At 34.6% G+C, this 22,830-nt stretch overlaps 1 protein-coding gene across 5 annotated transcripts in view; it reads left to right on the top strand.

The window, feature by feature from the left end:
- The window catches only part of GRM5 (glutamate metabotropic receptor 5), a 515,185-nt gene that overhangs the window by 20,356 nt on the left and 471,999 nt on the right, over positions 1–22,830 (top strand). For 3 of the 5 annotated variants that reach the window (XM_066370471.1, XM_066370490.1, XM_066370462.1), the window contains exon 3: positions 4,838–4,897. The exons of the other annotated variants lie outside the window; for them this stretch is intronic. In XM_066370471.1, the coding sequence (XP_066226568.1) occupies positions 4,838–4,897 (60 nt within the window). The remainder of the gene's footprint in view (positions 1–4,837; positions 4,898–22,830) is intronic. 5 annotated transcript variants of the gene reach the window in all.

Here is a 22,830-nt window from a genome sequence, read left to right as displayed (position 1 = left end):
AGTGTAGGGTTGCATTATTGAGAAATTAATAAAATGACCAAAAAAAAAAAAAAAAAAAAAACCCAACCTACTACAGAGACTGGGAGCTAATCACCAATTAGCTATAGCAAACTTTTATTATCAAGTTGCGTAATGTGAGTTTCACTGTAGGCCACATTTAATAATAATATTCAGCATGGCATAAACATAAAATGGACTTCTATATTGGTGGAAAATTCTATGACTCTAGAAATTTTCATGTATGAATTTATATTTTACATATAAAGATGTTACTATATAGAGATTTTGAGCAATGTATAGGTGATTGGAGTAGGAGACCTTTGAGTATATTTTTTAGTGCTGCGATATTTCTTGTAAAACCACTATTTGATTTGATTCTCACAATGAGTAGTGATACAAATAATCCAGATATTTTATTCCATTTTCAAAACCAATGTTTTAAGAATTTTAACAACCCATCGTATAATTACCTAACAGCAATTTCAAAGCCAGGAGTAAGTCTCATATTTACTAACCTCCAGTTCAGTGCCCTATTATAAGTTAGCAGAATCTAATGCAATCAAACTCTAAGAGCATATTTGTACAACTCATTATTTATTAAGCATGAATAGATGAAAGGCCCTGTGGTAGTTCTCAGAAGGGTGGCCCTAAGCTATGTACATCACTACCTTCAGAAGGCACACAGTCTGGCAAAGGAGATGGAGCATGCACTGATATAACAATGATTCAAGGTGACAAGGAGTTAAAATATGTCCTTAAAGTAAATTAAATGAGAAAAAAAAACATCACATTCTACTCTGTGGTGGTGAGGGCCATGGTAGAAATATTACAGAAGGAAATGGAATTTGACAGTTGAATTTTAATAGGAAGAACACTGACAATTGGTGAAAATTAAGTAGGGATGGGTTCCCAGTAGAGGGCATGAGAAATTTTGTGAAGGTGAGAAAGTAAAAAAAAAAATGTTTGCAGAAAAAACCCCAAAACAACAATCAAAGATAAAAATATGTTTAGGCTTGCCTCAAAAATTAGGAACTTCCCTCTAGATTTAGGAGAGTGGGGCTTGGTCACTATATAGGAGATGCTTATCCAAGATTGTGTTAAAAAAGAAACTCATCCACATGATCACTGGCTCTTACTAATTTAAACGTTTTTTTAACTAAAATGTACACCAACAGTAATCCAATAAAGTAAGTAAATCATCCAATGTATTATTACATAGCTGTTAAAGTTAATGAGGTATTTTGTAGCGATATCATAATGATTTCCAAGATCATTTTAAGTGAAAAAAGCAAGGTGATATTCTGTGTATATAATATGCTATTTGAGTTTATAAAAATTATTTAATTGGATATTATAGAATTGCTCTCAGAGCAGAGCAAGACTGATAAGAGTTTCTCCTGGGGAGGAAATCTAAGGAGTTAAAGGATAGGGTAGAATAAACAAAACTTACTTCTCTAGTATAACTTTTACATGCAAATATTTGAAATTGTATATTACATGCATAAACTATGGATAGAACAGAATAATTAAAAGGAGACATTCTTTTTGTGGGCAAAAACTAAGCCAAAACATTTTATTTTCAAATTTAGGCAAATTTAATTATTTTGCCAAAAATTAGCCAATAGAAGTTTTGTTGCCAAAGTCTGGCCAAATGTTTGGATGATACAACTAGGATTCAGGAGAGAAAATTTTTGAATATGAAACATTCACAGACTGGAAGAAGTACTCTATAGCTTATTGTTTTACATGGTTTAATCAAGAAGTATTTATGTTGCTTTGATCACAATCAAGTATGTGGACAATGAGGTTATGTGGTATTTTACAATTTATCAGACAGGAAGTTTCACAAGGCAAAACTCACCTGCAGGATCAGAAAAGTGCTTGAGTAACCAGATACAGCTTTGTTGGGTACCACTGGAGCTCCTAGGTGACACCTTGTTTTCTGTTGCCTGGTCCTTCAGGAAGTCTCTGCCGCATTTTCTGTGAAATGGGAATGTCAGTTCTTACTGGAGCCCTTTTCTGGTTGGATTGGAGTAATTACATCTAGCCCTTGATCACTCAGCCTCAGTATCCCAAATGTATTCATTGTAATTATCCTCTTCTGTTCAGTTGATATTACTTTTTTTTGTCAAGAATTTAGAGTTTTCAATGCTTTCACATAAGGCTTTAAAGTCTAAGAAAAGATGTTTCACTTTCAACAAATCCTTTATCCCCCCAATTGCCATTCTATTTTATACTTAGACATAGTGGTTTAAGTCACTCAGTCCTCTTGGCAATTTCGCAAGGTGTTCCTTTGAGAATGTGTCTGTTATCACAGAATTCCAGAGGAGAACAAAGGAGACTTTAGTTTCAGATTCAAGGTTAATCTCTTACACTTGCTTTTTCCTTGATTTATGATTTTTTTGTAAGCTACAGGACTGTGCATTTACTGTTGCTTACTGTATTATGTAGAAATTGTTGCTACGTGTTTAGGCAAAGAGTAAACGGCAACTCACTCCAACTCTTCAACTGTATGGAGGAAAAAAACATGCAATGACTTAAAAAATTTAACTCTTTTAAAGGAGTCAGTAGCCACTCTCTTTGCTCTAAGAAAATTTAAGGAATTCTTTGCTTCTGTACTTTCATCAACCTTAGAATGTGTCCATTATGGCACAAGATCAGCGGTGCTCACTTGTTCAGGGGTGTGGGAGATGGATTGCTTTGGCTTTGATGACTTCCATTAATGACCTCCTTTGCCTTGTAACCTGATACAAATATTGATCGACTTATGACCTATGCAACTTATGACCATTTGACTTTACGACCACAATCGCTAGCCACGACTGCTCCGTGTCTGGCAGCGCAAGTGTTGCCTGGCTGGGCTTACGACAATGCGGACCAGCTTCCGGCAGCACTACCATCTCCGTGTGCACCATTTCAACTGTTATCCCAGACTCGGTACAGCAATCTGTGTTTTGTGTCTTGGATATTTTTCATCAAACCCCTCCCAAGATGTCTACCAAGAGGAAATTGTCTTTGCAAATATTAAACCAGTTGTACTGGTAATGCAGTGTTTTACTTAATCCTGATGAATGTAAAAATAAGAAACAAAATGGTGTAGAGATGATACAAATGGCATAAAATGAACAAAGAAAATTATGATATATAACAATAATGAAAGAAAATTATAAAATATGACTTAAAGATTTTTATAACATAATTTCACAGTACTGTACATATAGCCTACTCAACTTATGACCAAATCATGTTACGACCGGTCTGTCGGAACCAATTGTGGTCGTAAGTCGAGCGCTAGCTGTAGTTCCTTTCCATTCTCATGCAATACTGGCATGTGACTGCTTCAGACAATAGAATTTGATGGAAGTGAGGACTCCATTTTTAATCTGTCTTGTCTTGGAACCCTGTCATCACCATGTGAAGGATAAAACAGATTTTCTAGATGAAGCCATCTTAGGACACTTGACCTCAACTGTGTGACAGCACCCAATGAAGAGCCTAACCTACAATTATTTGCAATTGCATAATAAAGCCCAGTTGAAACCATAAACATTACCCAGCTAATCATGATTTTATAAGCAATAATAAATACCTTCAAGATGGGTCCAGTAAAAGCATATTCATCCCAATGACTTTAAACTTTAACCTTCCCTCTTCCCGAAATGTATTAACATACATTAATAGTCTTGATCTTTAAAAGTAAAATAAATTGGAATAAATGCTGTGGGCAAGAAGAAAAATTTTAAATGCTTCCCTCATACTTCTGTAACTAGAGATTTGATAATTCCCTAAAGTCTGAATGCTTTAAATAGTCGTACACTTGCATGTATTCCATTATTCCTTGCTTCCCCTTGATCTGGATTAATTTTATTGAGAAAAGTAATTATAGATTGCATTTTATATACAAAGCCATGCATACTGTACTTTATGATTGACTTATGGAATTTTCACTTTGCCATTTTCCTGACTTTAGTTGAAACTTCACGGTATATCCCTGGGCCTATCAGAGTGCCTAGCATATAGTAGTCACTCAAAGCCTTTTGCTGAATGGATGAATTTGTGTTAAATAGAATGGTACCTATCTCACTACTGATGAATATATAACATGTGGATAAGTAACAGACACTTGTAAGTTTTCACAGTTTTGCTTCTTTATAAAAATGTGATGCCAAAGTGCCTCCCTTGATTAATTGTAAAATGTTATTCATACCTCCAATCTCTTTTTTGTTTGCACTGGTTCTTGAACTTATTATTTCCACCTAATGATAATGGAATGCTAATTTGTTCTAGCAAAACAAAAAAACAAACAAAAAAACAAAAAAACTCAGTGATGCTCTGGGGGGAATATACCAATAAGTTGTACTGGTAATGTGACATCATTAAACATTATCTTCAGGCTAACCTATATCCTGTAATGTTGTACCACTTTTAGGTTATGATAATAGTTTCCCATATGTTATTTTAAAATGTGATAGTGATCAGGCTTTGGTTCAAAAAAGTTCTAAAAAACTGAAATATACTTTTTCTTTTCTTTTATGATTATATCAAAATAACAATTTAATTTGGAAAGACCAGAAATGTCATTATGGGACCTACTGAGTACTTTTTACAGGGGTTTTATTTACTTTTTATCCAGGGGTTAAGTACTATTGGGAGTTGAGACTAATTTTGAAATGATTATGATGATAATTCAGATATGCAGACTACTGGTAGCCCTGTAAATGTTAACCCTTGAATAGCCTTTGGTGGGCATTTAAACTAACCCCTTTGCCTTATAGTTGAGGAATCAGAGACAGTCAGGACAAGTAATCTGGCCTTATTTTTACATCATTCTTTACAGAGCTGGGTCTTAGAACTCACAATTCCTGTCCAGAATTTTGTTCACACATCGTTGTTGAAGGTAATTACTCAAGCTATTTCCTTCCCTTTTCTTCCTTCCTTCCTTCCTTCCTTCCTTCCTTCCTTCCTTCCTTCCTTCCTTCCTTCCTTCCTTTCTCCCTCCCTCCCTCCCTCCCTCCCTCCCTTCCTTCCTTCCTTCCTTCCTTCCTTCCTTCCTTCCTTCCTTCCTTCCTTCCTTCCTTCCTTCCTTCCTCTCTCTTTCTTTCTTTCTTTCTTTTTCTTTCTTTCTCTCTTTCTTTTTGACATTTTATCACCTCCCCATGATTGCTTTATTTCTTTTTCCTTCATCTCAATATTTCAATGTACTGAAACTTTTAATGTTCTTTTTAAATAGTAGCAGAGACCACAAATTAATTAGTGCATGTAAAAATTAGCTTTGAGAAATAACATGGTTCCTTTTTTTTGACCTGTAAATTAGATGAAGTGCTGTTTTTGCCTGAGTCATACTGAAGATTGAGAAAAAACTGAAAAATATTTCTTTGCTTCATAAACATTCTGAGAACATTAGATCTTTAAATCTTTGTTAGCCTAGATTGATTGGGTAATTATATTGTTTATCACTGACAAAACCATACATAAAAAACAGAAGATGCAAAGACTTTTAGGTGGACTCATCATTAAATGAGATCATAGATCCATAATCTAGAAGATTCAGTGGCAACTGTAAAAATAAAGAAGCAATTTTAACATCTCTGACACTTTTCAAAACTGTTAGTAGTGAAGGAAATACGGGTAGCCCTGGGAATTGTGTTCAGAGGGGTGCTACCTCTCATCTTTCCTTCCAGATAAGGTAGTTTATGGAATCTTCACAGATAGCCTCTAAAGGAGTTATTATTGTCTCTTTCAGGGAACAAAAATTGGGTCCATTGACATACCTATCTGTGGCCAGGGCAAGATCAACTCAATTTTCTGTTTTTGTATGTTTGTTTTTCAATACAAGTTTGGCTTGGATTCTGACTCACCTATAAAACACTCATGCCTAGGATAAAATAACATCCCTGTTTTTACTTTTTCAGGTGCTATTTCTGTCCATTCAATGCTGAAAATATTAGAATTTCCCCCAAAATACTCCATGCCTGGGATGACTATGTTAGAAGGAATTCTGTTTTCAGAGGATGTCACTCCCAACTCCCCCGACACAAACAAATAAATACTGGGGTGAGGTGCAAATGTGGACACTATAGTTTCAATTACTCAGGTGCTTTTTTCAGTGTAAAGATAATCCCTGAGTGAGTATGCCTTTTAGATATTCAGTACCTAACCATTTTATAGTTTATAGTTTATAAACACACAAAGAGTGTGTTTTTCCTTAGTCTCCCTTATTCCAGATCTCAGAGATAGCATTACAGTCTGAGCTTTAGAGTTTGCATATTCAGAAAGTCCATTCATTCTATTTACTAAAGAACTCTTCTTGTGACTCAATCCCTCAGTCATCATAAGCATACTAATTTCTACTTTTGTAAGGTTTATTAATGAGTAACAGATGTTACTTCTAGTTGATGAAAGCTAAGGAATAGGAGGGAATGGTGAGAAGTATTTACATTCTAGTACAAAACAATTTCTGCACTGCACTCTACTAAACACACAGGAAGCAAACACATAAGAAAAAAACAATGATAGAAACCCACAAAACTCTAAAAAGAGGACCTTTTTACTTCTCTCTTTTTCTATCTCTTTTTATTTACCATTTTTCCTCATCTTTTTAGTTGTTAAACATTTTTATATTTTGTAAGCTGTTCAGTAAGTCTTGTCAAGAGTAATAGCCTCATTATACCAATAATTTTAAAGTGAGATTAAAGAAAGGTGATTACATTAATGATACATTAGAGGTAAAAAAAAATTAAATTAAAAGGACTAGTTTTACCGAAAGAAATATCACAGACATCAGAGTTTTTACTATGTGACTCTAAGAAAGTCACTTCAACTCCTTCTTTATTTGTCAGATGAAAAAAGCTAGAAAGGATGTTCTTGGAGATCCTTTAGGATAACCAAGGTTAGGTTATGACTAACCTTTTATCACCTGCCATTCACAGGCATCCACAGACCACACCTGAGTTGGATGAGTGTTGGGCATCACACTTATAATAGATGCAACCAAGTTTGACTTGTTCAAAGGAGAGTAGCCAAAATGATTATATGACTTGAACTTAAATCTTCAAATAATAAAATGAACAGAGAGAATATAAGATGTAGTGGGGACCTGACCACCACTTTCAGATATTCACAAAATTCAGGTTTAGAGGAGCTGTATTCACTCTATGTGGCCAGAAGCATTATAGTGAGCTAATTACTAAAATACCAGAGTAACAAATTATGCTTCAATTCTAAAAAAAGGGTATATTTATTCATTAACAGAAATGTTCAATGAAGGCACTGTCTCTCTTAGGACTTAGTGATCAGTCAGTTCTCTGAGTCTCCTGTGCACAAGTCTGGAATGGACAACCACTGGGAGGGGTTGTGGAAAAATGAACTGAAACCTTAGTAGAAGGAAGAAAAGAATTGGACTATCTGATAATTCCCATTATTGATAATCAAATGTCATTTAATTGGGAGTCTATTAGTCTGTGAGTTTAAACATGGTCATACATACAATCAAAATTTCCTGCATTTTGACAGTTAATTCATTTAATTCATAATACAGTTTAATAATGTTACACATTATATGTTAAAGCAGTGATTTTCAGCCTTTTTCATCTCATGACACACTTGAACTAATTACTAAAATTCTGCAGCTCACTAAAAATATATATTCTTTGCCAATCTGATAAAAAAAAGTAGGCATAATTTTGATTCATTCACACTGGACAGCTATTATTGTGTTGGCTGTCATCATTTTTTTATTTGACAATCTAAGGGAAAAGAGGTCAGTGCCTCTGACTAAACAGTCAAGTTTTGTATGTTTTAAAGAGTTTTTTAATTGATTGTATTGGGCTGACACTGGATAACATAATCCTACAGGTTTCAGGAGCCCAATGCTATAGCACATCTCTGTACACTGCATCATGTGTTCACTCCTTCAACTCAAGTCTTTGTTTATCACCCTGTATCCCCTCCATACCGTCCTCCACAATCGCCCTCCCCAGAAATCTCCACACTGTGGTCTGTGCCCATGAGTTGGATTTGTTGTCCTTTTCTTTGTTAAATCCCTCCCCTTACCCACCTTTTCCTCACCCCCTGACAGCCGTCAGCCTGTTCCCTATGTATGAGTGGCATACCAGTGGGCTTGCTGCAGTTCACCAGTTGACAAACATTGAGTTAGGTAATAGGAATAGAAAAAGTGTTTCCCCCACAATACTGCAGCTAGTTAGTAGCAGAGCAAAGATTTGGACCCAAGGCCAATTCTTTTTAATTAAGTCCAAATTTCCTCCCTTTATATCAAGGTAGTTGTCCCTTGAAGACAAATTGGAATGCACATCTATTTATTCTTTTCCCCTCCCTAAGAAACAAGAAAACACCATTTGTGTCCCCACTTAGAAAATCTTTTTCTAATATTTCATGTGTCTTTTTATCTGGCTTTGAAAGCAACCCATTTCCTTGTTCCCATGGAAAGAATTAATTACACTAAAAAGAAAATAAATTAAGGAGGAGATATGTGGCAACAAGTTGACCTCACAGAAGACCTTTTGTGCGTCTGAGGATAAGTACAGACTGTACCTGGTTGTTTCTATTCACATCTCTATTGCAGACTCCACACTCCATCCTTCAGATGCCAATTATGGCCAAAAGCAGTATGGTACACATTTTTTTTTAAGAGCAAGAGGACATATTGTTAAATGCTGTAGCCTTCTGTGTGAAAGACTTCTTTGGAATTCATCAGGATTAAGAGTTATGAAATCTTATTTTGGCACGTTTGCAAATATTCCAGAAAGACTTCTCAATTTCACCAAACGTTGAGGAGACTTTTTGGCAAAAGGTGTGATGGTCAGATGTGTTCATTTTAGGGGACTTTGAAACAAGAGATTATACCACAATGATGTCTTTTATGCATGCATGCATCAATTTTCATACACATACACACACACACACACACACACACACACACACACACACACACACATACACACAGGCTTTCAAAAGAATGAGGTTGTTTAGTCAGTGTTTTTCCAAAAGGGCATCATAACCTGAATTATTTGTAAAGCCAATTTAGTGGGTTGAGACCAGCAGTTAATATAGAGTATAATATAAATATCAAAGTGTATTACATGATAGAAAGAGTAGACATTGTTTTATAGATTTTAATTTTAGTTGCACATAGCCTGCCATATTTGTACTGTAGATTATCATTTAAAATGCATTTCTTATGATGTGTTTTAGCAACAAGACTCTACTTTTCTCTATATATTGTTAATATTTTATTTTATTTTTTTCTAGAGTAATACAATTGACAAATAGAAGTTTATTCTTCTGTGAAAAAATGTCATTTCGTTTGCCTTTCCTGGATGGGTGATTTTTAAGGCTTATTATTTAAAAAAGGGAAGAATTCCAAAGCCCAATTGTGGGAGATGATAGAGACTTTGATCAAAATATAAATAATTAATATATTGTTGATAAAGAGCCCAAGCATCAATATGGGACAGTGGCAAAGATACTAGACCAGGATGTTTGAGGAATGTTCCCAGTTCTAGTTTTTATCAGAGACCCAAACAAGCCTGGGAGCCTTGGTCAGGTGACTCAGTGGATAAAGCACCAACTCCGCACGACAGAGGTTGTGGTTTTGACCCCTGGTCAGGGCACTTACAAGAAGCAATCAATGAGTACACAACCAAATGGAACAAATAGGCTGGGGAATGTTTTATTTTTTAGTATCTCAATATAGTACATTAAAAATAAGTGTAAAATATATTAATTATAATTTTGTTATCAAAATTTTACATATAAAAATTAACATGTTTCACTCCCCACAATACATACACACACACAAAATACAATGTGATGTATTTATACTATTTGTAGGACAATTTCTTGGTTATATAAAACAATAGTGCACCATATTATGATGTAATATGTAGTAATGCAAAGTTTTAACATATAAAGTGACAGTCTTTTATTTTTCTCTGAGTTTCCTAACAGTTATATGTACAAACTCATTTGATAGTCAAGTCTAAGTTTGAGGTCGTGTGAATTGTGACGATCAAACCAAATACCAATTGTAACATAAAGTGAGGTGATCTAAGAGCACTTTTAGAAGTAAAAGTAGTTCCATGAAATGGAAAGGCTATAGTTGTGACCTTACATTCACCAAGTTTATTGCAGAGGTATCTCAGGAACCTAAGTTTCCCAACTCTTTGGAATCATTTTATTTAAGTAGTAGTATGAATATACAGGTTTGAGTGCAAGTCCTAATTAATAATTTTGCTAGAGAAAAGACTTAGGACAAGTCACTTAATTTAGTTTCCTCATTATCAGGTGGAGAAAATAATACCTGCCCCATAAGACTGCTCTGGAAAGTAAATATAAAGCACATAGCACAAAGTTTGGCACATAGCAAGTGCTCAAAAGGACCTTCTAGATTAGCCTGCCAAGAACTTGCATTGCCTAGTCTGAGATATAAAGAAAAAAACCTGTAAATAATATTTCACTCTGTCTTTGCTTAGTTAAAAAGTATTAATGAATGAGGTGGAGAATTAGTCAGGAAAGTGACCAATAACTTCAATGAGTTTTATTTTTTTTTATTTTTTTATTTTTTTTTAAATAAATTTTTATTAATGGTAATGGGATGACATTAATAAATCAGGGTACATATATTCAAAGAAAACATGTCTAGGTTATTTTGTCATTAAATTATGTTGCATACCCCTCGCCCAAAGTCAGATTGTCCTTCGCCACCCTCTATCTAGTTCTCTGTGCCCCTCCCCCTCCCCCTAACTCTCCCCCTGTCCTCCCTCCCCCCACCCCTGGTAACCACCACACTCTTGTCCATGTCTCTTAGTCTCATTTTTATGTTCCACCAATGTATGGAATCATGTAGTTCTTGTTTTTTTCTGATTTACTTATTTCACTCCTTATAATGTTATCAAGATCCCACCATTTTGCTGTAAATGATCTGATGTCATCGTTTCTTATGGCTGAGTAGTATTCCATAGTGTATATGTGCCACATCTTCTTTATCCAGTCTTCTATTGAAGGGCTTTTTGGTTGTTTCCATGTCTTGGCCACTGTGAACAGTGCTGCAATGAACATGGGGCTACAGTAGAGTCTTACAAATTTCCTTTCCAGATGTTAGGCTTGCAATCATATAATGCAGGGTGCTTAGTGCTTCAGCGCAGTAATAAGTGGATTCTGCAACCTATCCTCCAGTTGCTGAGAGGCATTATGGTGAAGTAAATGAGCAAAGTATGGAAGATTCCAGAACTAGGCTGTTAATATAGATATCTTCACTGTGTGTGTGTGTGTGTGTGTGTGTGTGTGTGTGTGTGTGTGTGTAGAGCGTAGCGGTATGGAAACAGAGAAGATTGAAGATAGAAAGGTAATGCTTTACTTTAAGCTCTTCTGAATTTTTTTTACTGTTATGGCATGCTTCTTTTGTAGTAAATATAGTCAGCACAATGAATAACTTCCTTGTAAATTTCAAATTGAACACGATAACCTTCACTAGTCAATAACTTCAACTTGTTAATAAAGCTGAATTGTAGCACACTGAGGCATTGCATAGGGCTGAGTAGAAAGGGAAAGGAAACAATATGGATATAAGGAAATGAAATACGCTGCTCACAAAAGTTATGAGATATTTTATAGCTTCATATTTATTTTGAAATATCCCCTAATTTTTGTGAGCAGTATAGATTAAATCTAATAGCCCACATTTGTTTGAAAACTAAATGATGCTCTCTTTAAATTCTTATAGATCAAATAATAACAATGACAATAATAATAACTGTTTTTATCAAGTATTTACTATGATATCAGAAACTATCAACATTTAAAAATAATCTATGAAGTGATATTGAGATGCATATTTTGGTGCTATTATACTATATAATTATTAATATATCTGAAAGTCAGTATTACCCGTAGCTAAAATGGAAAGTACATTAATAATATAGAGTAAAACTTATATCTGTGCTCCTTTTCTTAAGGAATCTAAGAACAGAACTGTTTGTATCTTTGTCAATTTCTTCAAAAATTTTCATTATTTTTTTGTTATATATTCCTTTACAAAAATCATATTTCTGCTTTTTACCACATCTGGGTTAGGATTCTAAGCCTGTACTCTCCCGTAAAGAGTAATGAATTGAGAATGTGTTATTGCATTACCATAGGATAAATTTTATTCTTTAGATGAGCTGAAGAAATATAAAAGTTAAGCAAGACATATTGAAGTATCATGTGAATTTCAAGTTTATGGAATTATAAAAAATTAAATTATAAATGAAGCTTCTAATTAATTTGTTTATTAAAGGAAACAGAGAAAAGAGAGACAAACTATATTAAGACAGTGAAGAAAATTTAGCACTCCATCTGGTTATTTTATTTGTAATCAAATCTAATTTGATTGTTTTCAATTCCTAAATTAGTCCACTAATTCCTCAGTATACAAACATAATTAGTTTTCCTTTCTTGTTTAGAGGGAATAAAAATATATAAATCATTAATTTTCACTATATTTAATGTTAAAACCTAGGTTTTATTAAGTAATATATGCTGAAGAATCAAGCTGGCAATAATAATTATTTGTATTTGTATTTATATATAAATGATATGCAGTAAAACCTCATAGAACAGGGGTCCCCAAACTTTTTACACAGGGGGCCAGTTCACTGTCCCTCAGACCATTGGAAGGCCGAACTATAAAAAAAACTATGAACAAATTCCTATGCACACTGCACATATCTTATTTTAAAGTAAAAAAACAAAATGGGAACAAATACAATATTTAAAATAAAGAACAAGTAAATTTAAATCAACAAACTGACCAGTATTTCAATGGGAACTATGCTCCTCTCACTGACCACCAATGAAAGAGGTGCCCCTTCCAGAAGTGCAGTGGGGGCCGGATAAATGGCCTAAGGGGGCTGCATGTGGCCCGCGGGCCGTAGTTTGGGGACCCCTGTCATAGAACTACAAACAATGCAAAAAAATCCAAATTATTTGATTTTGGTGGTACTTTCATTTTCCGACTTGTATAAAGTTATAAAAACAAAAACTTGTAGCGACATTTTTGATGATTTGAAAGAATTTTTTATACAAAGCAAACTATTTTGACAAAGCTCAATATATTTCAAAGATGTATATAGTATATAAAAGCACATCTCATAGGGCATGAGGTCTTTGTGATATTATCACAAGTGAATTATTCATTAATTTGAAAATATTTATTGGTGATATATTATGTACTAGCCTCTGTGGTACACACTTTGAACAAAGTGAAATGGAAACAGGTGTCTTTTCGCAGATGTCCACCAAGTCATGCCTCATATTAATATGTATAAAGTTTATCCTCATACAAGGAGTATGGTTTTGTGTAAGAAGAAACTCATAAAGTGACACCAGTATGGCAAGGCATAAGTGTATTAAGAAAGTAAATTCAAAAAAAGGAAGTCTTTATTAAGTATAATTTGAAAAATTACAAAGGGCTTAAAGGTTTTTAATAAGAAAACATTCTTCACTTACCAATCTTCACCAAATAATACAAGTGGACATATGATCTTAGAAACAGGATATTACATGACTAAGGTGACTAGGGATGAATACCTGTTGGAAGTAAAATAAATAAAGAAGCAATGTGTTGTCATTTGTTTAGCATAATGTGGTTCTATACTTGCATAGTGCTTAGAGAGTAATGTAGAACTACAGGTGACCTAGTTATGCTTATGTTAATACTATTCAATGTCTCCTGATCTAGTATGAAGTTGATAAGTATTTTTCTATCCAAGACAGAAAGTCTGACATAGGTGCCACTTAAAGTATTTTTTTAATAAAGAGGTAAGATTTTAATCTCCTTCACTAATGACTATAGCAGACAACCTCAAACAATAAACTATAAAATGAATAATCACTAGTAATTAAGACATTATCTGGCTTGTTTAACAAAATGATGTCACTTCTTTTTATGAATTTTAGACCTCTAATAATTATCTAATTATTTATGTGGGACTCTAGAAAAATTTACACACTTTTTATCCCTTCTAATCATGCTACTTTTATCCTGGCACAAATTCAACATTATTTGCAGGAAATTATTTGTAATTTCAAAACTATTTCTGATTTTGATGTTTCTTGGTATCTGTATGTCTTAGACAACATTCTCTCTCTTCCCTGAGTCTTTTCATCGTAAACTCTCTGTTTCAAGTTCTTCTGAGTAATTAGTAGAATTGATGGCTACAGTGAATTGGATTCACTTTTTTGAAAAGCGTCTTTTCTTGAAGGAAGCTTTGTCATATGTAACATACTAAAAAGCATCTCTGAGTGGACTTTCAGAAATTATACACAATTTCTAATCAAAGGCTACTGAAAGAAGTCTTAATCATTCCTGAAAAAGAGCAGAAACTCATACTGAAGTGATTGAACTTTGATATGGAAAACTTTACATCTGATTCAGTTAGAGTGTCAAAGAATTGATTTTGAGGTCAGTGGAAAGAGCATTAATTTTGGAAGGACCCTGAGACCATTTTTAGTTTCCCACATTGGGATGACCTTGGGCAGTTAGCTTAACCTTTCTGAATACAAAGATCCTCATTTGCAAGATGTCAAATGGCTTTATCAATACTCTCTGTATTAATGCTTTGTTATGATGGTCAAATGAGTAATCAGTTCATGCACTTTGTAAATCTCAAGTTGGCTAGTATATTAATTAATCAAATATTAAGTGAACACTCACTGTGTGCCAAGAGCTAAATGCTTGGACTAGGGTTTTACAAAATTCTGAGTACAGTACTATGAAAATTAAATACTAATCAAAAATTTTTGGTTTATGATATCTCTATCAAAATAAAAACAGTGAAATTTTGTTTGCCAGATGGGGTTTGAAGGAAATGTAGAACTTCCTTTCCAACATCTTGTGTAGGTCTCATCAGTAATAAACAAATATTGATAAAGTGTCAGACCTGTAAGTGACCTGAGAGTTATAGAATGTGCACTGAATAGTTAAGACCTCAAACTTTCTTATTGTTCTCATCATTGTAAAAACTAGTTACAACTAAATTTAAAACTAGTAATAAATGATTTTGTATTTCTTCTTTTGTTCACATTTTAACTTAGCATTGTAAAGAGAACATTTTTATAATTTTATACCTTTTATTAATATTATTATCCATGGCTATATAACATCCTACTATTTTTCTACAACATTACAGATTTGGGAATCCTTAAGCCATTTCAATTATTCACAGTTTTGAAAATCATGTAAATAAATATATTTTATCTGGAGTTTAGCTCTGTATTTTAATTTTGTTCTTAGCTAAATTAAAAAAAAATAAAAAATCAAAAATAATAAACAAGCAAACAAAAAGTTTAAAATAATAAACAAGCAAACAAAAAGTTTAAATTCATGCAGAACTTGAAAGTCTATAGGCAACACTTAAGACAGTATTTATAACAGTAAGATTGTATATTTTTAAATAAATAATTGCTGGCATAAAAATATCAGGTAATATAAATATATTCTTCTAACTACTAGCTTATTCAAAACACAAAACATTGCATTTCTCCCTGCCCAAGGACAACCTATTCAAACTGCTTTCAAAATAAAGTTTTTGGTATTATAAAATATAATTTTGAAGGTTTAAATCTATAGACTGTCCATACATCAAATATAAGGTAGTCATTAAACCACTCTTAGACTTCATCTGTGGAGTAAATCATCCTTTAATTTTTCTTCAAAGGTTCCATTTTTAATCACACACATAAATCTTACTGTAACTCTTATGATACTACTTTTTTAAGAAACAGCTTAATTCAGGTATTTGATATACGAACACCTTCACATATTTGATGTTTACCGTTTTATGAGTTTGGACACACACATACACCTGTGAGACCATCTTTGAATTTCATCTACACTCAAGGACCTTTTCCCTCCTAGCCATGTTTCAAAGCCATGTTTCTTCCTACTTCTTTTATGACCAGTCAAATCCACCTGTGTTTTTCTTCTCTATGTTCTTCCCTCAACTTAACAGTGTTTGTCCATATTATTGTAATACAGTACTTTACTTACCATTCCATTTCTATGTCTTATATTCCTAGTGAAATATAGTAGGTCACAAGAGCACAGAATTTGGTTTTAGATAATTTGGATCTAAAATTCTGAAATGTGTACTAACTTGGAAATATCGCATAACCCATCTTAAGGACTTAGTTTATATATTTGTATAAGAGTTGCTCTTTAAATGTAAGATTGCTGTGGTGGTAGTTTTATCTCTCTACTATAGTTAATACTGAGTATTTGCTATACTTCAGGAACTGTGGTCCTATTTTATTTAGTTCTTACAATAATACCATGCGTTAGATAAAACTATTATAGCCATTTAACAGATGAAGAAATAGAGGCATAAAATTGTTAAGTAAAAGCACAAAACATACTCCCTGAGCCTAACCAGGCAGTGGCGAAATGAATAGAGCGTTGAACTGGGATGCAGAGGACCCAGGTTCAAAACCCCGAGGTCACCGGCTTGAGTGTGAGCTCATTTGGTTTGAGCACAGCTCACCAGCTTGAGGCCAAGCTGGTTTGAGCCCAAGATTGCTGGCTTGAGGAAAGGATCACTTGGTCTGCTATAGCCCCTGGTCAAGGCATATATGAGAAAGAAATCAATGAACAATGAAGGTGCTGCAACAAAGAACTAATGCTTCTCATCTCTCTCCCTTCCTGCCTGTCTGTCCCTATCTGTCCATCTCTCTGTCTCTGTCACATAAAAAATGCTCCCTGAAAAAAGTCAACTACTTGTTTTTGTGATTATTCCTGTTTTGGTTTTTCTTCTTTTGATTGAAAAAATGTCCCCAGTATAGTATGGATGCACATTTAAACTTTGGTATGGCCACAAAACTTTGCAGCTTCATAAGGGGCCAAAGAGACAGTAAATTGTACAAAAAACAATTCACTTGGACACTCTTATGAAGACCAATCATTCTGAAACACTTTTATTGAAAAATGAAATAGCTAGAGTAATTAGGAACAGAGCCAAATACCCAAATTTTGCCATTCAGGAAGTGATTAGGGTCAGCTGATAAAAACAGTAAGCAGTCCCGTGCTCTCACCTTTTGCAGTTGTTATGTATGTTAGTAAGCAAAATGGTGAATTCTGGTTGCTGGATTTCCATGCTTTCTGTGTCATCATTGGTCTCTGTTTTAGAGTTTTCAAAGAAAACAATATCTTCCTTTAATAAAGAAGGAAAAAAATAATAAACAAGAGTAATAAGCTACCAATAACAATTTAATGGGAGTAAGAATGATAACATAGTAGATAACTTTTGTTGTTTTCTTTATTGTGTCCCTGCCTCTGCCGCAGGCCTCCCCCAGAAAGTAGGCATGGGCTGATAGCTATTACCCGGTTAACCACCTTGCTCTGATTGTGCAGCAAGTAAACCTTATCAGAACTTCAGTAGAAAATTTTGACTAAATGTTGTAGGGGCTCCTTTATATAAGATATTTAGGACACAAGAATTTTCTGCATGCATCATCCGCACCGTTGCCTCACCACAATAACATCTATAAAATCTGGTTAGAGATGCATCTCTAATAATCAAAAACACATTATTCTGGTATTACAAAAACAAAACAAAACTTAAAGACCTAAATATTTAAAATGTATTAAGTATAAATTTAATGTCAGAGTGTTTGTGATAAAAGACTAGACAACTATTGTATACATTTGTTGAAATAGTCACTTTAAATATGTATATTTGAGGGAAAAATTTACCTTTTAAAATGAATATAACCTGCTATCAAGTTACACCAGCATCTTAGAATAACTAATTGAGTTAGTTATTCAACCTTCCCACTAAGTATGTATGGGTTAATAGATCTGAATTTCTTATATATCACTAATTGTTTCCACATTATATTGAATTATTCCACAAAAATATCATATGGAGTCAATAACCAAAAAATATTTTTAATAGAGCTTCTGTCAAATAATTTATATATTTCCTTCCCTCATTAAATTCTTAGGTTTGTTTGTGTTAGAAATTTTGTAATGTTTTGTCAGGAAACACTCCATTAGAGATGTACTGAGACACTTTCCCATTTTAACACGTTATATTATATTGCGTGTTTAATGCCATTGAACACTTAGGTTCTATGAGCTATAAGCCAAAAAGCATAGTAGTTCAATTCTGGTATTTGAATTGTTAAAAATTAGCTAATAAAAATTCTGTTGGAGTAAGGTATTATATGGATGTTAGTTATAATTAATGAGAGTGGAATCTTCTTGTAGTAATGGACAAATTTGTTTGATGCCTTTCATAGCACTTGCCAAAACTGAATACGTGAATGCCAAATAAATACACTTCGAAATACATTTTCTTAAAGTTGAATTTAAACATGACCATTTATTCCAATAAAGACACACAAAATACTAAATGATATGGAAGTATTTTCTTTTAGGACATAGGGGTCACAATCTTATTTTACAGGCTAGGCTGGGGTGACCAACTGATGGGGGTTTAGTCTGCACTGCGGCCTCAGGGTGTATGGTTTCTTCTTTGACCTAGAAGTATGACCATCTGAAACTCTGTCATACACCAATTGTATCTAATAAACCAATTTCTTTTAGCCTCCCTCATTTTAGTAGCCTGTTGGGCATTTTTACTTAGTTATAATATTAGGAGATTTTTAGTGAGTTGAGTGAGTAGTCAGATGTGATGTGGAACAATTTAGGATTGCCAGACCATGGCCAGTGAGCCATCATCCAATACTGAGGGAAAGTGTGAGGTGAGTGAGATGAGCTGGACCCTGCATCCTGAAAGGATGTGATGAAGCCCTTTCCCTCTTGTCCCATGTATGACCACTGGACCATTCTTTGCGTAACACTTCTATTTTATCCCAGGGGTTACTTTCAACATGTGATTTCAATTATATAGGAGATACTGTGAGAAAAAAATTTAAATTATTATAAAATTAGTTTCCAAGATGACCTGCCATGCTACCCTGTAGATTGCTCTTTTTCTTAAATTATATTCAGTTCCTAGAGAAAGAAGCAGTAATTAATTTACTGTACTCTTCTTTCTTTCTTTCACGAGGGGCTGGGAATATAAGAAATATAACAGACCCTTCCCATTGAATGACAATGTGTATGTAGTATTTTCATATGCATGAACTTATTTGATCTTCCTATTGAGTTGTGATACAGATATGATTGTTATAGGAACCAAAGAAACTAAGGAGTTGAGAAAATAACTTTACAAGATTAAGATATGGCTGAGATAAAATTTCATTGTAGGCATTTTTGATTTCAAAAAGTCTTTCCATTACATTATGCAATATTCAATATTCTAAAATCAAATGCCACAGAATAAAAAGTACACATTAAACCCTGGCCCCCAATTCCACTCATGGAGATAACCACTGTTGGCAATTTTGTGTGTAATTTACAACTTTTTTCTACAATTTTTTAGAATCAACATGTTTTCTTTTTTGCCTCTCTTTTCCATAGTTTTCAAGTAATATTTTTAACAAAAAGTCAATCCTATTCACCTCCCTCTACATCTTAATTTAAAAAGCAATTGCAGCAACAAAGTATGAGGCGCAGCTTTTCAAATAAGTATGATGCATTTTTTAAGTGTAAATGCTTCCCAGGCCTTTGTTCAGATGCTGTCACACTGCTTCTCTGTGACTTTATTGACTCTAAATTCTTTACTCTGCATTACTTCTGTCTCATATTTTCACTGTTGATGAAGTCTTTAGCATTTGGCCTACATTTCTACTATATGTCTTATTGCCGTACTCAGAAATGTATAAACATAAGTTCATGATCATTTCAGGTACTGAGCTCACAATTTATTGCCAGCCGCAAGTACTGATCCAGTCAGAGTGTTATGAGTTGAATAGAACCACAGTTTTTCCCTGGCAATCGGAAACACAAATAGAGATATTCCCTTTAAAGCAGCAAAATATTATTCGTATTTCTTTTTCTCATATCCTACTGCTCCACACATCCTCACATTACAAGATGTGGAAGGGAAAAGGGTGGTGTACAAAACATAAATAAAATTTTCTATATGACATTTTCACTATGCTTAGTTTTTAGCTTTCAGTTTCTTCTGCCAACATCTTACAGATTTCTGGCTAAAGAAAGACATCAAGAAGAGACAAATTAACCTTCTTGGTGGAAGACCTGTCTAATCATGATGGAGAACTGATATGATTACTTGTCATTTGAAATTGTCATCTGTAGGGCAGCCAGTGTGATTATTCGAGAATCTACTTTAGTGCAGGAATGGGCCAAGGTATAGATGATCATTCATATGGAGAGTGTTAAGGCCTGATATTAGGTTACAAGGCTTGACCCATAAATTTCAAGTTTATAAGCCAGGCTATTAGATTTGTTTTTTCCAGTTATACAAACAACAATAGAAAATATGTCATTAAAAAGTTGAACAAAACGAGACTAAGAGACATGGACAAGAGTGTGGTGGTTACGGGGGGGAGGGGAGGGAAGAGGGAGAGGTGGAGGTGGAGGGGGAGGGGCACAAAGAAAACTAGATAGAAGGTGACGGAGGACAATCTGACTTTGGGTGATGGGTATGAAACATAATTGAATGACAAGATAACCTGGACATGTTTTCTTTGAATATATGTACCCTGATTTATTGATGTCACCCCATTAAAATTAATAAAAATTTATTTATTAAAAAAAAAAGTGGAGTGGTTGCCAGGGGGAGGGGATGTGGGGAAGGGGGAGGAGGGAGTAAAAAAAAAGGGACAAATATAAGGAGACAGAAAATGATGTGACTTTGAGTGATGAGTATACAACATAATCAACAGTTAAAATGCTATAGAAACATTTACCTGAAACCTATGTACTTATAGATTAGTGTCACCCTGTTAAACTTTTTTTCTAAATAAAATTATTTTTTAAAAAAAGTTGAACAAAGGAGAACACATATTTTTCCAATATTATTGGCCATATATTGTTCTATACATTGGAACAGAATACAAATATTACCTGTTACTTTGATCTTGAGATCTTTGTGCTAAAAGAATGATATGGTGATATGAGGGCACATGTCTGCTGGTGTTAAGTGTTTAGTAAGGTCTGCATCAACTGAAAAACAGAATTCTGTAATTTGAAACAATAAAATTTAAAAAGTTTATGCTGAAATAGACTGCTTCATCAATTAGTAGAGTATCATAATTGTTTGTGATATGAGAATCCTGAAATCAAAGACAGTTTGGGGGATATTTTACAGTAGTGATAGTGCCATTGGGGGCTCATTCAGCGTTCCCTTCTCAGTATCTGTAACATGGCAGGTCCAACTGCCTGTGGATTTATTTGTGTGTTTTAATGAGTATCATCAGGGTAAGTGAAAAATACTTTGTAAGAGGTGGGTAACTTTAAGATTAAGATTTTAAAATTTACTAAGTGACCTACCTTAACATTAAAGAGCATCAAGAAACTGATGAAGTCTATGAGGCTGGTCAAAGAAAGCCCTGACATGTCTAGGGCTAACTACAAACTAGTCTGCCACCTTGAGACTGGAGACTTTCTAATGATCCCAGTGGCTCTTAGTCCCAATTGAGAAACCATATTGTGGTTCCTTTTTTTTTTTTTTTTTTTTTCTGAATTTGGAAACGGGGAGGCAGTCAGACAGACTCCCGTATGTGCCCGACTGGGATCCACCCGGCATGCCCACCCGGCATCCCGGCATGCCCACCAGGGCATGCTCTGCCCATCTGGGGTGTTGCTCTGTTGCAACCAGAGCCATTCTAGCACCCGAGGCAGAGACCATAGAGCCATCCTTAGCACCTGGGCCAACTTTGCTCCAATGGAGCCTTGGCTGCGGGAGGGGAAGAGAGAGACAGAGAGGAAGGAGAAGGGGAAGGATGGAGAAGCAGATGGGCGCTTCTCCTGTATGCCCTGGCCGGGAATCGAACCCGGGATTCCTGCACGCCAGGCCGATGCTCTACCACTGAGTAAACCGGCCAGGGCTTATTGTGGTTCTTTAAACATTAGGGTAGGTAGGATGAGCCTGGGAAGTAGAAGAAAGAGGACAGAAGAGGAGGGGATGGGGGCATGTTGTATACAATGGAAAGCAGAGCGATATGAAAGGAATACCATTTTCCCAGACAGTGTAGTATGGACCCTTGTCCAACCTTATTTTAATAGTCTGCATCTTCCCACACAATAAACACAAACACACACACCTCTTATATCTATTTCGTTCATGACCTACAACAGAGCAGAGGGTTGTAGTGACACCACCCTGGTATGTCATTCATTGCTGTTTGGGCGATGTACCTGGAAACATTCCTGTGAAAAATCACGTGGGAACTTGTCACAAATACACATCCTTGGGCTCCATCCACCCCAGACTTAGTGAACCAGAAACTCCCAGGGTGGGGCCAGCAATCTTTATTTTAAGCATTCTGATGCAGGTTAATGTTTGAGAAGTACTGAATTAAGTTTCTGAGAATTTTAAACATTATTAAACATAATGCCTAAAAAGCAGTTGCTCTTATATCATATTTTTTGTTTTAAATCTTTCTAGGCCCAGTTTAAACACACCTCGTCCTTCAACCCTCCTAGAGCCACATCATAAGTGTGGGGGTCATCTTAACGTACTGAAAGCATGTGTTACCACACTTGGGGGCCTTTTAAGGCACTGTCTTATATTACAGTTCTATTTGAACATGTTACCTCTCTGGCCAGAGAAATAAGGAAAATGACTTTGTCTTACTCTCTTTAAAAAAAAAAATGTATATGTCCAACTTGTAATGAATCAGATTTAAATAGTTGGTGAATGGTGACTATAGAGTAAGGATTCTGTCATATCAGAATGCTTA

Source organism: Saccopteryx leptura, chromosome 1, assembly GCF_036850995.1.
Source record: "Saccopteryx leptura isolate mSacLep1 chromosome 1, mSacLep1_pri_phased_curated, whole genome shotgun sequence".
NCBI lineage: Eukaryota > Metazoa > Chordata > Mammalia > Chiroptera > Emballonuridae > Saccopteryx > Saccopteryx leptura.
Note: the sequence above shows the minus strand (reverse complement) of the source record. Positions and strands in the feature narration are given on the sequence as shown.